This window comes from Leptonychotes weddellii, chromosome 1 (assembly GCF_054177405.1).
Source record: "Leptonychotes weddellii isolate Sample4059 chromosome 1, ASM5417740v2, whole genome shotgun sequence".
NCBI lineage: Eukaryota > Metazoa > Chordata > Mammalia > Carnivora > Phocidae > Leptonychotes > Leptonychotes weddellii.
In genome coordinates this window covers 143,258,681-143,274,386 of record NC_138369.1, presented here as the reverse complement: position 1 = coordinate 143,274,386, position 15,706 = coordinate 143,258,681, and the positions used below count along the sequence as shown (strand labels likewise).

At 41.6% G+C, this 15,706-nt stretch overlaps 1 protein-coding gene across 2 annotated transcripts in view; it reads right to left on the bottom strand.

Moving 5' to 3' along the window:
• The window catches only part of MORC1 (MORC family CW-type zinc finger 1), a 171,803-nt gene that overhangs the window by 25,278 nt on the left and 130,819 nt on the right, over window positions 1-15,706 (bottom strand). For both annotated transcript variants that reach the window (XM_031024182.2, XM_081797321.1), the window contains 3 exons: window positions 13,937-14,044; window positions 3,945-4,014; window positions 1,765-1,831 (listed from right to left, as the gene is read on the bottom strand). In XM_031024182.2, the coding sequence (XP_030880042.1) occupies window positions 1,765-1,831; window positions 3,945-4,014; window positions 13,937-14,044 (245 nt within the window). The remainder of the gene's footprint in view (window positions 1-1,764; window positions 1,832-3,944; window positions 4,015-13,936; window positions 14,045-15,706) is intronic.

Here is a 15,706-nt window from a genome sequence, read left to right as displayed (position 1 = left end):
CACACACACAATGTGTTTTAGTTTTTGGATGAATTTTAAACTTTAACTCAAACTTTAATAAATAACTCTAGGTTAAAGCACTGTCCATAAAGTGGCACAGGAACCACATGAGGGGGAAACTGCCTCATTTAGTCAATCAACAAATATACTAACTCTGCTATTCTGGACACTAATGACACAGAGGTGGACAACACAGCCTTGTTCTTGTGGAGGGAATTAGCTCCTAGTGAAAAAGATAGAAAATAGGCAAGCTAGAATGTAACACATTAAAAGAAACAGATGAGTCAATAAGATACTTTAAAATAGTAGTAAGTACTCTGAAAAAAACCATGCAGGATGCTAAGATCTGATAGTGTGCCTTATCAGGAATGGGACAGGCTATTTTAGATGGAGTACTATGGGAAGACCTCTCAGACACCTGGAGTTATGATGAAGAAAAGATACGGCCCCCGTCCTTATGGGAAGACAGACTTTCAGACGGACAATTCCACTTGACAATGATCAGAATACAGCTGATATTTAACAGATAATTTTTTAAAGATTTTATTTATTTGAGAGAGAGTGAAAGTGGGAGAGATCACAGATCTCCAGAGAGGGAGAAGCAGACCCCCTGCTGAGTGGAGAGCCTGATGTGGGGTTTGATCCCAGGACCCTGGGATCATGACCTGAGCTGAAGGCAGTTGCTTAAATGACTGAGCCACCCAAGCGCCCCTAACAGATAACTACTGGAGTTGAAGGAGTTATGACCACTCTGATCACTGCATCAGTGGCTCTCTGAAACCTTGAGTTTGCCTGTGAGAGTTGGGGGCCCCAGAGGAGAGAACACTTGAACTCGAACTTGAAGGAAAGAGTAGTAGAGTGGTGTACAACTTGCAGAGGGCAAAAGAAGCAGTGTGGACAGAGATGCAAGTGTGATAAAACAGGACCCAAAGCAACTCAGAAATTCTGGGAAACAAAGTGGGAGCTCCAGGAAGGGCCAGGAGTGAAGGGGACTTGCGCCGTGCTAAGGAATTTGTAACTCATCCTGCAAGCGATGGGGCCATGAGAGGCTTCTGAGTAGAACAGTGAAGTGAGGGGATTTGAGTATCAGAGGGACTCCTCTGTCAGCAAGTGCAGAAAATCAAACTCCTCTCTGTTTTTTCCGACACTCAATTCAATGTGCTCTTATGCAGAAAGAGCCCAAGATTTGGATTCATAGACACTGGGTCTAAATGCCTGGAAAGCACCTTTGACAAGTTTGTCTAAGTGAGGGTAAGAGTTTGCTTCCTTGAAAACATTCTTTGTTTTATTGGGCATCCAAAATATTCAGCTGATTTTATGTTAAAAGTGACAAAAGTCTCATGTCAAGAAAATTCTAGCATGCAATAATTATCATATTACATATATGTATAACAATAAGATAATGAGCCACACAAAAAAACAGATTCCTGATTGCATATTCACACCTTATACATATATGACATATTCAGTTCTTTGACTACATTACAGTAATTTGAATTAGTTGCTCACTGTGAGTAGGAAGTTAAGCCTGTTCCATTTCATTATCTCCAAATCCTCACAAAAGAAAATAAAAAGGTTTGGGAAAAAGGTAAGAAACCTAGCCGTATTCTATTCTTTCTTGTCTCCTTTGTAAATTTGGTTCCATTCTTAATTGCCTTTGCTTGTTGCTATTATTTTCTTTCTTCTTGTATTTAAACATTGATAATTACTTTGCAACAGTATAATTGCACCCACTTAGAATTTATGTAATTGCAGTACACTCACCTTTCCCGGTTAGGTAATGAAGAGTTTCTCTTTATTTCTGGAGTATCACTGCATGGCTCCTGTTTTTCTTCAAAAGACAGACAAAATGAAGACAATCACATTTTGATGATCACACAGTAACGTAAACTGAAAGAAGTGTCGGCAGTTTATTAACTACTTATAGATAATTTGGCTTTGTATTCCAAACATCCTCTTGTAAAAAATGCACCAATATGTTCTTTATGCAACTTATAATAACCTTTTAATAAAGTGTAGATGGTGTATCTAATAATCCAAGAGCCTTTGTAACTTGTTTTTTTGTAAGTTCTTTTTCATGATGCTTATTATCTGTGACTGGTGTGCATGGGGTGACTGCTTGGGGCCGTCAGATTCCCTTCTCTCACCAGACTCTGCCCAGACAACCTCCTGTCTTCCCCCTGGAATCCCATTCTATTCCATTTTAGGTTCCAGTTCAAAAGCATCCTAACAGATCCCAACCCCAAACATGTCTCTAGTAGAGAGTCGAACTTTAAAGCAGGAAGAGACCTGGTGTCATCTAGTCAACCTTCTCACTGAGGGAACCTCATTATTGTATGTTCAGAGAGGTTAGTGATCCGTTACAGTTCACAGAAGAGTAGAAATGCTCTGACTCCCTGGATTGGTTTTAAGAGTGTCTTGGAGGCAGTAGACGCAATAAGTCAATGTGTCATTCTTCCACCTGTCTCTAGAATTCATTGTGGTAACTGTCCACATATCTTATTCCACCAAGTAAACCCTTGCCAACAAGTTGAGGGCCATCAAAGGCCAAGTGGAATAGCACAGCGACAAAGGAAGTTTTGGATGGTGGGTGAATGGCTGAGGATCTGACTCCTTTAGGTATATATATAAAAGAGAAAACAGAGGTTTTCTAAGCATACTGCAGGTGCTACTGGTTTTACTCACTGGCTTGCATACAAAGTGAAATTTTTTTAGCCCAACGGCCAACTAATCTATAATTACAGTCATTTAAAATCATTTCACAATTTGTTCTTTCCAAACCAAGGATGAATATTTGAAATTAAATATTAATTTTAGGATCAAAATTGTATTAACAATTTTTCCATTACGATTTGGAAATCCAACAGGCACGTACTTGAAATCATGTTAATACTTTAAAACTTCTATAAAAGACTGGCTTTAAGATTAAGAAAGCCTTACAAAAGAAATACTGACTGTGGAATTGCAAATTATCCTAAGATGAGAAATAAAAAACTGTGATTTCTTAGGGACCTCACTAATGGGCTCAAATATAAAGATGTGCATGGATGGCTGATTAGGTTACCTGAATAACAAAGTATGAAGGGAGAGCTTATGACCAAAAGTGAGCACAGAGTGATGCCATGGACCAATACAAGGACTGGGAATGATGAAGCCAAAAGGAGCTGAGGCTTGTCAAAGAGGCTAAGAAAAACTTTAGAACTTATTTCAGAATAAGAGGAAGACCATGAAAATGATGGGCTTGCTGCTCAGGCCCAATGGTAGAATATTAAAATAAAAGAGAGAATGGTATGATAATAATAATATAACACATAATAAAGGGGTTGGTCATAATAATGAATGGACACTAAGAAAACAAAATTTTGAGTCCAGTTTGCTTCCAGCTTCTCTAACCAAAGAAATCGGTTTTGGATTGAATATTATAAGATGGCAACTCTAAGTTTAAAAAAAGCTCGTCTCTCACTTGAGACAAAAGATGTCCCATGGGGATAAAGGAACTAATGGATATGTTGGTGAACTGGTCTATGGGGAATCAGGAAAAGCAGGAAAAGGACTACATAATTGAAGATAGAGAACTGTCATCATAATTTTCAAAATACAGTCTGAATAAAAGAGCTCATATCAATCTACTGCAAATTTCGAAACAGAATTCAACACAGAGAGTGGTCCAAGTCTACTGCTGGAGATGTCAGGCCGTGTGTGGTGGAGCTGGGGGGACTCTCCTTGGGAAGGGAGTGTCTCTTGGCTCTTCCAAAACACACGGGATTGGCAGCTCACTCTCCACCCAGCCCTCCTCCCACTTCTGGAACAACATATTTTAACTTTTAAAAATCCAAATTGCTACCAAACTTCTGATCTATATCCCACATCAGATGTGCCACGTTAGTCATATTGAAAACAACTCAAACATCACAGCTAATATAGGTAAACTGAATTTTTTTTACCTTTTTTCATAAGAGAAACTTCCTTTTTTTCTTGTTTCAATGAGACCTCAGTGTCACTTTTATCTAAAACCTGAAAAATAAGCTGTTTACTTAAAGCTGCACAAAAATATAAGCTACATTATAGGGTGCAAAATGACCTGAGTATCAGTGGCCATATCAGAGAGAGAGGAGAGAAGTAGAGTTTATGCATGTTATGAAGGGAGACAAAGTAATTGTGTGCATTGTAGAAAAGAATATTGATGTGCATCTCAAGGAAGTTTACGTCATAATTGTCATATTTACTTTTACCATTTATCAGGATTTTTGTACTTCTATCAATATTTGTACAGGTATTTTTAAAAATCCGTATCTTATGTGGATGTAACCATGACTCCAACAAATGAGCCAGGTATTTGATTCACCAGGAGCAACCATGGAACCTGTGCTGTTTTGAGGAGGGTTATCACACCGGTGGTCGATACAGAGGAGACATGGAGCATGAGCTCAACATCAGCGCAATGAAAACCTTGGGGAGGTTGGGGCCTGGGGCCTGAGGCCCCACAGCATGATGGGGAAGAAGACAAGGATAGGGATGGGGAGTGTACCTGGGCCAACCAGGGGACAAGGTTGGGACACCTTATCTTTTGATAAAATCGCAGGAGATCTGCCTAAAAGGGGTTACAGAGCCTTAATGTGTTGAATGCAGGAGCCAAGAGGGCTGGTGGCCCCTGAGAGTGAGTGAGTGTGTGTGTGTGTGTGTGTGTGTGTGTGTGTGATGTCTGGGTGGGTGGGCGGAAGTGGAGGTTGGAAGAGCTGGGGGGTGGGGGGAATGTGCCATCCAGAAGCCATGTCTACCACAGCTTTGGGAAGCCTGAAGACCCATCTTGCAAGGCTCACACAAAACCAACTTACATTTTGGAAATGTATTTCTTTAGATCAGAGAGAGAGAAAGAGAGTTAGTTCACACCCTTCAGGAAAATGGACCTAGAATGTTCCCTTTGTGTATTTTGTAAATCTGTGAAAAGGTGGAGGAACAGGCAGTAAAAAACAGAAATGGAGAAGGCAGGGGTAAGGCAAGAGCTCCCTGACCCGAAGACCCTTCAACATGCGCTGAGATACAACCGTGTTCCCCACTTCTATGACCTGGGGGAAGGCGCGGAGCTGTGGGTTCTCCGGAGCTTGCCCACTGTGTCTGTACCCTTCACCTTTCAAGCCCGCTGTGCCCTGCTAAACAAACGTGGGAGGGAGAGGCGATCACCTCTCTTTTTCTCCCCTCCCAGGAAACACAGGCATATATTTTACACGGCATTCTAGAAACTGTGCTCCGTCAGGAAGCAGGTTAAATGGGCACACATGTAGCCTAGCAACAAAAGACCTGACAGCTGTCAATCACTGCTGCTCCTGTTTCACTCAAAGCCATAACAAGGAAAGTCTTGTTAGGTAGGCGGAAATAAAACTGATGCTGGGGCACCTGGGTGGCTCAGTCGGTTAAGCATCTGCCTTTGGCTCAGCTCATGGTCCCAGGGTCCTGGGATCGAGCCCTGCATCAGGCTCCTTGCTCAGCAGGAAGCCTGCTTTTCCCTCTGCCCCTCACCCCACTCTTGTGCACACACATACTCTCTCTCAAATAAATAAATAAAAATCTCAAAAAAAAAACTGATGCTAAGCTGCTTTGTTCATTTCAGAATAGTTTTGTACTTATACTGTAAATAAATTCCTGCCCCAGAAGTAAATAAAACGCATGTATTTTTTAAAGTTCATTTTGCAAAATGACCTTAACAATGTACATCTTATTTCTCTCTGATATATCATAAAACTTAGTTTTCTTCTAATATGCTGATACATACAGGAAATCCACATGCCTTAAGTGCCTCTAACTTCGAACTAAATATTTCTTGACCAGTTTATAAGCAGCACAGACTCTTTCCCACAGCAGTTAACAGGAACCACAAGATAAGCTGACGAGAGGAGCTATTTAATGCCTTTAGTTACAACCACTTTGTTGTAATCCATGATGATCCAGCTCAGAATGTGTTCCTTTTCTTTGGTAACTCTTCCTTGTGATAAAAATCAGACAAGATGGAATGTTTTTGGGGCGCCTGGGTGGCTCAGTGGGTTAAGCGACTGCCTTCGGCTCAGGTCATGATCCTGGAGTCCCTGGATCGAGTCCCGCATTGGGCTCCCTGCTCGGCGGGGAGTCTGCTTCTCCCTCTGACCCTCCCCCCTCTCATGCTCTCTATCTCATTCTCTCTCTCAAATAAATAAATAAAATCTTTAAATAAAAGAAACTTATTTTTAGGGCGCCTGGGTGGCTCAGTGGGTTAAGCGACTGCCTTTGGCTCAGGTCATGATCCTGGAGTCCCTGGATCCAGTCCTGCATCAGGCTCCCTACTCGGGGGGGGGTCTGCTTCTCCCTTTGACCCGCTTCCCTCTCGTGCTCTCTGTCTCTCATTCTCTCTCTCAAATAAATAAATAAAATCTTTAAATAAAAGAAACTTATTTTTAGGGTGCCTGGGTGGCTCAGTCGGTTAAGCAACTGCCTTCGGCTCAGGTCATGATCCTGGAGTCCCGGGATCGAGTCCCGCATCGGGCTCCCTGCTCGGCAGGGAGTCTGCTTCTCCCTCTCCCGCTCCCCCCTCTTGTGCTCTCTCTCTCTCAAGATAAAAATAAATAAAATCTAAAAAAAAAAAAAAAATCAGACAAGATGGAAGCATCCAAGATTAACCAAAATGACAGCACTCTCAGTAGGAACTTTTGTTGGTGGTGTTATTAGCACAGCCTCATGAAATTAACTGTTTTTGCATTTTTTTGTTTACTTCTCTGCTTTGAGCCATGCCTTATAGAGGTTGTTTCCATGAGAGTCAGCTGTGTTCTCTCACTCCAGAAATGGTACTTACACAAAGCTTTCCCATCTAAATTGCAGGAGAGATTATCTTCTTTTCCTTTCCTGTATCTTCTTTATTCTTTGGCATACAGGTGTTTAAAAGATTTTGGATAAACAATGCACAGTATTCCCTTTTAAATAACACTGTAAATATCTGAGTTCATAGGATGCTCTTTTCTACCACAATATACTTGTGGCTTTGAAGGTCTGAATTTTTTCAAGCTGAGACAACAAGACATACAGCTGTCTTTTCGATGACACTATTTGTATATTTTGATACTGCTTACAACGCTCTTTCATATACATTACTTCATTTCATTACAGAAGTGTTCTTGTCTCTTAGGCTTAACTGTGTTTCATACTCTGCAGTTTGGGGATATCTCTTCCCTAAGATTTTACCTCAGTCATGAAATAGATAACACCTCCCACACAGTAAATGAGATTATAGTCAAGTTTTAACATGCGGTTTTAGATACCTTAATTAAAATTATGTTAACAATGAGCAGAGCGGGATTTGTCAGTTCTCCAAGGGATGCAATGGATCAGCATAATACCACAAGCTCAATTTTGTGAAGTATCTATTTAAGAGGATAAATAAATCATAAATAAGTTAGAGAGAGGGGAAAAGAAACATACCACAGTCAGCTGCGTAGCACTTCTCTAATTCAGCTGTTGTTAAGGATGCGTTAAAAACTGGTTGGTATCACTTTACCTGCTTTCTTTCCTTCTATTTCTTTGCCCCTCTGTCTCCACCTTTATTATTATCAAGGACCCAAAAAGGCTACCAGACCAGTAACGCCTTCCTGCCAAACTCAAAGGGCCTCTCTGTTTTCACTCTTCCACAGTGAACGTTATGTTCCAGGCTCCCCTCTTATCCATAAATTTATTCCCTAAAATTGAGTTCCCAGTATGGGTCAGACGCTGTTCTGATAAAGAATACAAAGTCCCGCCTTTATGGAGTGAGGGAAAAATAGATGTTAAGTAAATAAAAAGATGGATATGTGATGTGATGTCAGGTGATGTTAAGTTCTGCGAAGAGAAGTAACACAGGTAAGAGACCGAGAACAGCCTAAGTCCCCGCACCCTCCATGCCTCCTCCTCTCTACCCACTTCACAACCATGCCAGGTGCCCTCCTCTCTCAAGGTTAGGTTTGTTTGCTGTTGGTTTGCTTGTTCCTCCAACTTTTTTCTAGTTTTTCTTTACATACCCTTCAGCTGGGCCTTTCATGCCAACTCTATACAGAACTGTACTCACTCAGCCTCACCATGCTTCCTCCCCCTTTCGTCTGCTCTCCTTTCCTCCTGAGCCCTTGCCACCATCTATCCTGCAACACAGTTTACTTATTAGTCTTGTCTGGGGTCTGGTTCCCTGACTGGAATGGAAGCACCACGAGGACAGGGAGCATCTTCTTGTGGTATCTCCAGTGTCGACGACAGTAACGGACACTCAGTTTACTCACAGAATCACAGAAAGTCCTGACCAGACATACGTGTTGCTGGGGGCTGGGGGGAGGAGAATCCAGGCATTACAAACATCCAAGGAAAAGTCAGGGAAGCAAAAATAAGCTCGGGCTGCTGGAGGCCAAGGAAGTCCAGGGTGGCCACAGTGAAGAGAAAGAAGGGATGAGGATAAGAACTCAAAAGAGGTCAAGGCCAGGTCACCTAGGGCCTTGGAGGGCACAGCAAGGACGCTGAATTCTGGTCGAAGTGTGAGCAGAAGCCATCGGAGGGTTCTGAGTAGGAGAATGGCATGACCTATCTTTTAGATGAAACAGATTTTTCGACTGTGGATGCCAACAGAAGCAGTGAGATCATTTACAGGGCTATTGCTGTAGCCCTGACGAGAGATGTTGGTGAATTCGCCAGGGTGGCAGCTGTGGAAACACAGGGTATACGTTCAAAGGTTGATTGGGCAGGACTGGCTGACAGGTTGAGTGCCGGGTGTGAAAGAAGGAGAGGAATTCAGGACGCCTCCTAGGCTGGGGCCTGAGTAGCAGTGAATGGTGGTGCCATTTATTGAGATGAGGAAGCATGAAGAAGTCTCTCGCTGCTCCTTCTTCCCTTGAATTCTATAACCTTCTGTGTCCCAAATCTCCCAGGATCTTTATTTTTCTGCCCACACTTAATCCCTCAACAAACCTATTAAAATTTCAGGGGTCCAACCATTCCCCGTATGCAAACAATGGCCTGATCAACATCACCAGCCCTAACTTTCCACCTTTGCTCCAGTTTGCTTCCAACGGACATCGCGACACTTGCAGGGTTTGCTGGAACTTCAAATCTTCAGCCCCATGGGTACCCACTCCGATCCCTTCACTCAGACATTGATCCCCCAACAGAGGCTGGTGCATCTACAGGGGGTGACCTAAAAGAATTTCTACTTCCTTCCCATCTGGGGTTAACGGGGACAAATCTGAACTTTACACATGGGTTTGGAAATGCCTGAGACAGAAAGAGTCCAGAATCAGAGAGGGTAGGGTATGTGTTTTGAACATGGAAGATGAAACTTTATTGGATAGGTCAGATTTAGGGTGGATAAGGGGAGACATGAGCTAAAGGGAAGTTAGCTTAATGTGGGCAAGGACTATGGACTGATTTTTTAAAATGAATTCAAGATTCTTGCCTGGAGAAGGCCCATCTACGGAATTTAGGAAACCAAAGCCAAAATGCTGAATGTTATTCAATGCGGTATCTATTTGTACCTTGAAATTCTTGCCCCTGAGTAAAGTCTGTGTACTCCAACCAACCTGTGTGGAATGCTCTGGGTGAACAGACATGGAGGACAGTGCAGGGAGATGGAAGATAAAGGGAGAAGTCATAAGGAGACGAGGTTAAAAAAGTGGGAGGTCAAGCTCAACAGCTCGGGTTCAAGGTGACCACTTCCTGGCAGTGTGACCCTGAGCAAGTTTATCTTCCTCACCTGTAAGATGGGGATGAAAAGAGAATTTAACCCCTCAGGTTAAATTCAGAAAAATCAGATGAGATGATACACGTGAAGCACAGTACCTGAATTTCATCATGGCCACAAAGAAAGAGGAAAGGCTCAGCCCACTAACACACACATACACAGGAACACACACAGAAGAATTTCAGAATAAAGTTTTACAGGGTCAGAGATAATAAATCTGGATCACATCAGTTCCCCTTAAGGGGTAGGGGGGGCAATACCTGTGCTAACGAGATCATGAAAAATAACGAAAGAAGTTTGCTGCAGTGCAAACGGATAGCCCCACACGTAATGTCTCCAAGGGTCCAACGGGGAGGCTACCTAGGGCATTTTGAAGAGGTTTAAGATGTTCTTTAAAAACTCCTCATTATTTTCATGACAGTTTTTTAATCTCTAGAAAATGCCTAGAGTTTTAACTGAGTCCCCGTTGGGGACTTCCATGGTGCCAAATGACATGCAAGGTCTGACCAAGAACACTCTCACTGCATGGACTTTGAAAATGAATGGACCGTGCTGGCTAGAAGGCCAGGCAGAAATTAATATCAAGAAGGAAAAAAAAATGCCAGCGGCAACACCAGCAAACTATGGGATCAGAAGCAACTGGAGAAAAGGAAAATGAAGCCCAGTGCCACATGGATGATCCTGGAGCATGCTGAGTGTGAGACACGGTGTAGAACAAAAAAGACAAACCTTAAAAATGACTAGAGAATTGAGCATTATCTCAATGAGAAAAGAAATAAAACTAAAGAATATGTTTTTCTTAAAAAACAGCTTTCAGGGGCGCCTGGGTGGCTCAGTCATAAAGCGTCTGCCTTTGGCTCGGGTCATGATCCCGGGGTCCTGGGATCGAGCCCCGCATCGGGCTCCCTGCTCGGCGGGAAGCCTGCTTCTCCTTCTCCCACTCCCCCTGCTTGTGTTCCCTCTCTCGCTATGTCTCTCTCTGTCAAATAAATAAATAAATAAATAAATAATCTTTTAAAAAAAATAGCTTTCATAGACCACAGGCCTTGGAGAGAAAAGAATATGAAGAACATTCAGTCAAGAATGGGGTGGAATGGGAGGAGGAGGAACTTAGGAAAACAGGTCCAACTGCTGTAACCCTGAGCCACAGCAGACAAGATGATCTCGGAGAATGAATGATAACCAGCAGTCACCAGCAGTGGTCAGATTCAAGAGAGATCTGAACAGCCATCAATACTCTCATCATTTCAGGCGAAGTTGCACAAATGTAGCACAGCCCGAGGGAGGTGTGCCCGGAAATTGGAAAAGAGAAAAATGAAGTACACCGCTATGAAAAAAAAAAATCCGTTCAAAAGGCAGACGGACAGACACAGCAAAGGAAAGCAGGCGCTTAAAGGAACGGACTCGTTCTCCATTCAACATGAGAAAGATACACTCCTAGGAGCACAGGTGGAACAGGGCCTGGGTGCTGGGCCAGTGCCCCGTTTAGTGGTATAGCCAGTCATGTGGGTAACATCATCACTGTCACGCTTTAGGGGGAGGGCGACACGGCAGCCTGTCTTAGCTGGAAACCTTGTAAATATGCAGGCACATAACTCACCAGCAACTGTCAGACCAGAATTGGCCAGCCCACGCAGATTGGCACAAAGGGGGAGAATGCACGGTGTAAGTCAGCGTGTGCCTTCCAACTGGACGGAGGCTCTATTTATCTTTCAAATGACCCAACCGCTATTACGATATTATGCAACGGTCCCATCAGTTTGGATAATGTAAAATCATCCCTGTGAGGTGGGCTTTCTTTGATGTGCTGAACCTGTATTTCTCAGCCTATTACACTTGAAAATAAGGCCCTGGGCCCCAGGAAGTTCACCAAAATAATAAAAACCACCCGGCTGCGGGGAGATGAGAAGTGTCAGTGTAGTAGCTAATTCTGTTTCTTTAAGTGATAACCTCTCGCAGCACCGTTGGTCCTGAGTGCCTTCCTTCTTTAAATGAGACAGGCACGGAGTCAGAATTAAAGCATGTGCACAGACACACACAATGGAAGCACTATAGGGAGAGAAGAATTGGGTAGAAGGCTAGGGGTTAAGAAGAATTATTTTTTAATTTATGAGTTTAAGAAAGTACAAACACTCAGAAGCAATTATTTCCTACTGGAATTACTGCAACTACAGCCAAACACAGAAATTAATGTGCATCTGTGGATAATTCATATTTATCGAAATAAATCAGGCACCCTGAGTCTGAGAACAGACTTCCCACGAGGATCAATGGGGCACAAATAAATCCTAGCCCCGCCAACACACACACAAGTAACATAAAACTTGAGAACTATTACATAAAAAGACAACAATTTTAATATAAATGTCATACGTAATTTATGAAAAAGTCCTCGCTAAAAGCTGTATGCAAAGCTTAGGGAGGGGACAGAGGGAGGGCTATGTGAAAGACCGACAGGATTCTAGAAAGCAGGTGGGGACTGACATGGCTCACGGGGGCAGCGACATCATGTTCTCTACAATACTAGTTGCATTTCCTCTTCCTTTCTGGTTGCTGATTAAATTTTGACTCTTTTCCTTTTGAAAAATACTTTGGTGTTTCCTTTCTTCACATCCTGGATTTACTTGTTCCTTTTTGTCACTACGAAGGTTTTTTCCTGCTCCCTTTCACAAATGACTCCTAGACCTTCTCAACATCCCTTCAGATGGCCTCTTAACATAATTACAGTTTATGGAAGAAGCCGTGTGATGCCTGGGAGTAAGGGGGCAGGCAGGGAACGTGGATGAGACAAGACTGGCCGTGAGTTGGTCCCTGTGGAGCTGGGAAATGGGCACACAGGAGTTGATGGTACTAGGTTTGAAATATTTCATCATGAAAAAAATTTTTTAAATAAAACCTCCATTACTGTTATACTGTGTGCCTTCTGACAATGATTTTCTGCTGATGGGCACAGACATTAGGCCTAAGTCAGAAGACATATGGTCTTTATTGGCTTGCTGGTAAATAAAACCTAATCCACAATTCCAAATAGCATTCTGAGATATCTCACCTAAAGACAGGTACAATGAGACCAGGCCCCTTTCTTTTTTGGAGGGTGGGGGGGGAGAAAGAGAACGCACATGTGCACTGGGGAGGGGGGCAGAGAGTGAGGATCTTAAGCAGGGTCCACACCCAGCATGGAGCACGACACAGGGCTCGATCTCACGACCCTAAGATCATGACCTGAGCCAAAATCAAGAGTCCGACACTTAACCGACTGAGCTACCCTGGCAAGGCCAGGCCCCTTTCTAAATACTCTCCCTTATATTATCATGTCAACAGACAGCAACCATTTAGGTGACTATAGTTATTCTTATTTAACGTTTAGCTATAAGCTACTTGATGGTCAAAGTAAAAAGAGAACTCACTATAGTGAGCAATACAATTCATATTCTAATAAAAGGAAGCACCAAATAGATTTTTTCCTGACATGAAATTCTAATGTCTAAATGAAGTTTTAAATTACAGCGCAAAGAACACTAAACAGCGTACTGGACAACGTCTTTAACGTGGCTTCACAGATGCAGTGTTCCTCACATGGCCAGTCCTTGAGTCAATTCTTCCTAAATACCAAAGGCTTTCTTTCACACTTCCATCAGTGAGGCAAAGTGAGTCTGCTGGGATCTACAGGACAGTCAGATACAAAGCTCTTAGATAGTGACTACCAACGTTAGAATCAGGGATACATCTGATTTCTTGAGTAAACAGAAATACATCTGTATTTCTTGAATAGACTTCTCTAGGGCTTTTGGCAGTGGCCTAAGTAAGTCAATTGAGAATTACACTTTCCGGTGGGGATCCATATTATAAATTACAGAAAAGGTCATATGCTTTGGATTTGGGCATATAGGTTTCAGGCTGACCTTCAAGTTATATACATATACATATCATTTATATGGATTTGCATACTATTAAACTTTCTCACCATGACAATTAAAATGAAAAGCATCATGGATTAGTGGTCAGGACATACAAACCCCAGTTCTATTTTCATTCGTTTCTATAGCCTTGGATATGTAACTAACTTTTCTGAGTCTTGTTTCTTCACCTAAAAACTAGGTTATTTAATTAAATGTTTCAGTTACTTTGAGGTACTAATATGACATGCTTCTTGAATTCCTCTAATCTTCATGAATGTGAATCAATCTCAAGGTGCCATTTAGCCTATGAAATTTATCTCACCAGGATTATATCTGGATAATCGCTGTTGCTAGTTTCAACTTCAATCAAAGCCTGGCATTCCTGTACAAGGTTTTGACTCTGCTTCTTATTGATTTCCCAAGAAGAGGCCTATGGCAAGATATTAACAGAAAATATACAAGGGTTAGGAGCAATCACTGGTACACATTAAACCACATTTATTCAGCCTCTATTCAGCTCTGTACAGAAGCAAACTTCTGTAGGATAAACAGGAAATTCAATTTCTGATCTTTGCCCTCAAGAAATATATGATTTAGATAAGCACTTGCAAAAGTTAAGTAACAATACACAACAATAAAATAAGAGTATCATAAGGCAAATTAGGTGTGAAATGAGTGCTTCAGACCATGGGCCTCACTAGTGAATCAAAGGGCTGGTAGTATTTTGCAAACGATCTCCATGCATTACTGCCCATACACTGAATAAATAACATCTCATATGGATATACACATTGCTCTTAAAATTTATGTAGATGTTGCTGTGAGGACATAAGATATACATTCATTTCAAAATATCTGTGATGGCTTTCTCTTACATAGTTCTTAGTCAACAGATTCCAGGCATGCCTAGTATTACGTGAGATGTCTGTGTCATTTTTAAAAAAGATGTCCTCATACTTGAAAAGTTGGGAAACAGCGGTATGAAAAATGTATGATGCAGGCAAAGGTCTCCTTTGATTGGAATGGCTACCAGTAGACTCTCAGCTTCTCAGGAGCAAGAACTATGACAATCTCTGAATCCTCAGCACCTGGCCCAACATAAATGCTTAGTATATGTTTGTTCAGTGGAATGAATTAACAAAGGACACTGAGAGAAAATTAAAGGGAATTAAAAGCTGCAGATGTAGGAAACAATAAGAATATTATTTTTACTGGGAGCCCTGCTTTCAGGAGATGGGGGGAAAGTTGTTGAGGATAAAGAAAGTGGAACCTCTGAGAAACACAAGGGTGTGATAAAAACAATTCTCTAGGAAGAACAATTAATTAATTACCTGTGTTAATAAAGCTGAACTGTGGTACATTTAAGTTAAAACATTAGCTAATTCCCAGAGCCATTGTTTTTTTTTTTTTTTTTTGAGTGGTAGTCATTATGCTTTATTTTTTTAACTATGTCTCAATTTTAGACATTTTCTGTTGATTGAGAGCATTATTTTCATCCCTTCACCAATCTCCCCTTTCTCCATCTCTATTATTTTGTTATATTATTATTTTTATTTTGTCCAGGTTGATAACACTCACATCCAGTTCCATAAACATAGCTCATATAGCTATTTAATATTAGTTCTGCATTTGAAGGGATTCAATGCCCATCACCAATTCTTTTGTCAAGCTTCTCCATACCTCAATTCTTAATTTTGATTTACTCTTAATTGGCTGAGATTTGCTGTTTTTTTTTTTTCTAGATGAACTCACAGGTCTTGAATTTCTTGAGTTTTTTCACATGTGAGAATACCTACCAGCTGCCTTTAATTAGAAATGTATCTTGGGCTGCTAAGTATTCTGGGCCATACTTCCCTCAGAACTTTGTAGACATTACATGAAATACTGTTGAAGAAAACAGAAAAGCCTGACTCTTTCCCTTGAATATAATTTATTTATTCTGCCTAAAGAATTCTTTATCCTTTAAGTTTCAAGTTTTCCTAGAACATGGTATACACATTCAATCTGCCAATTCCATTGTGTCTTTTCAGAAGAATTCTCTTTGAATATATTTTCTGTTCCACTGTTGGGTCATCTTTGACTGTCTTCCCTT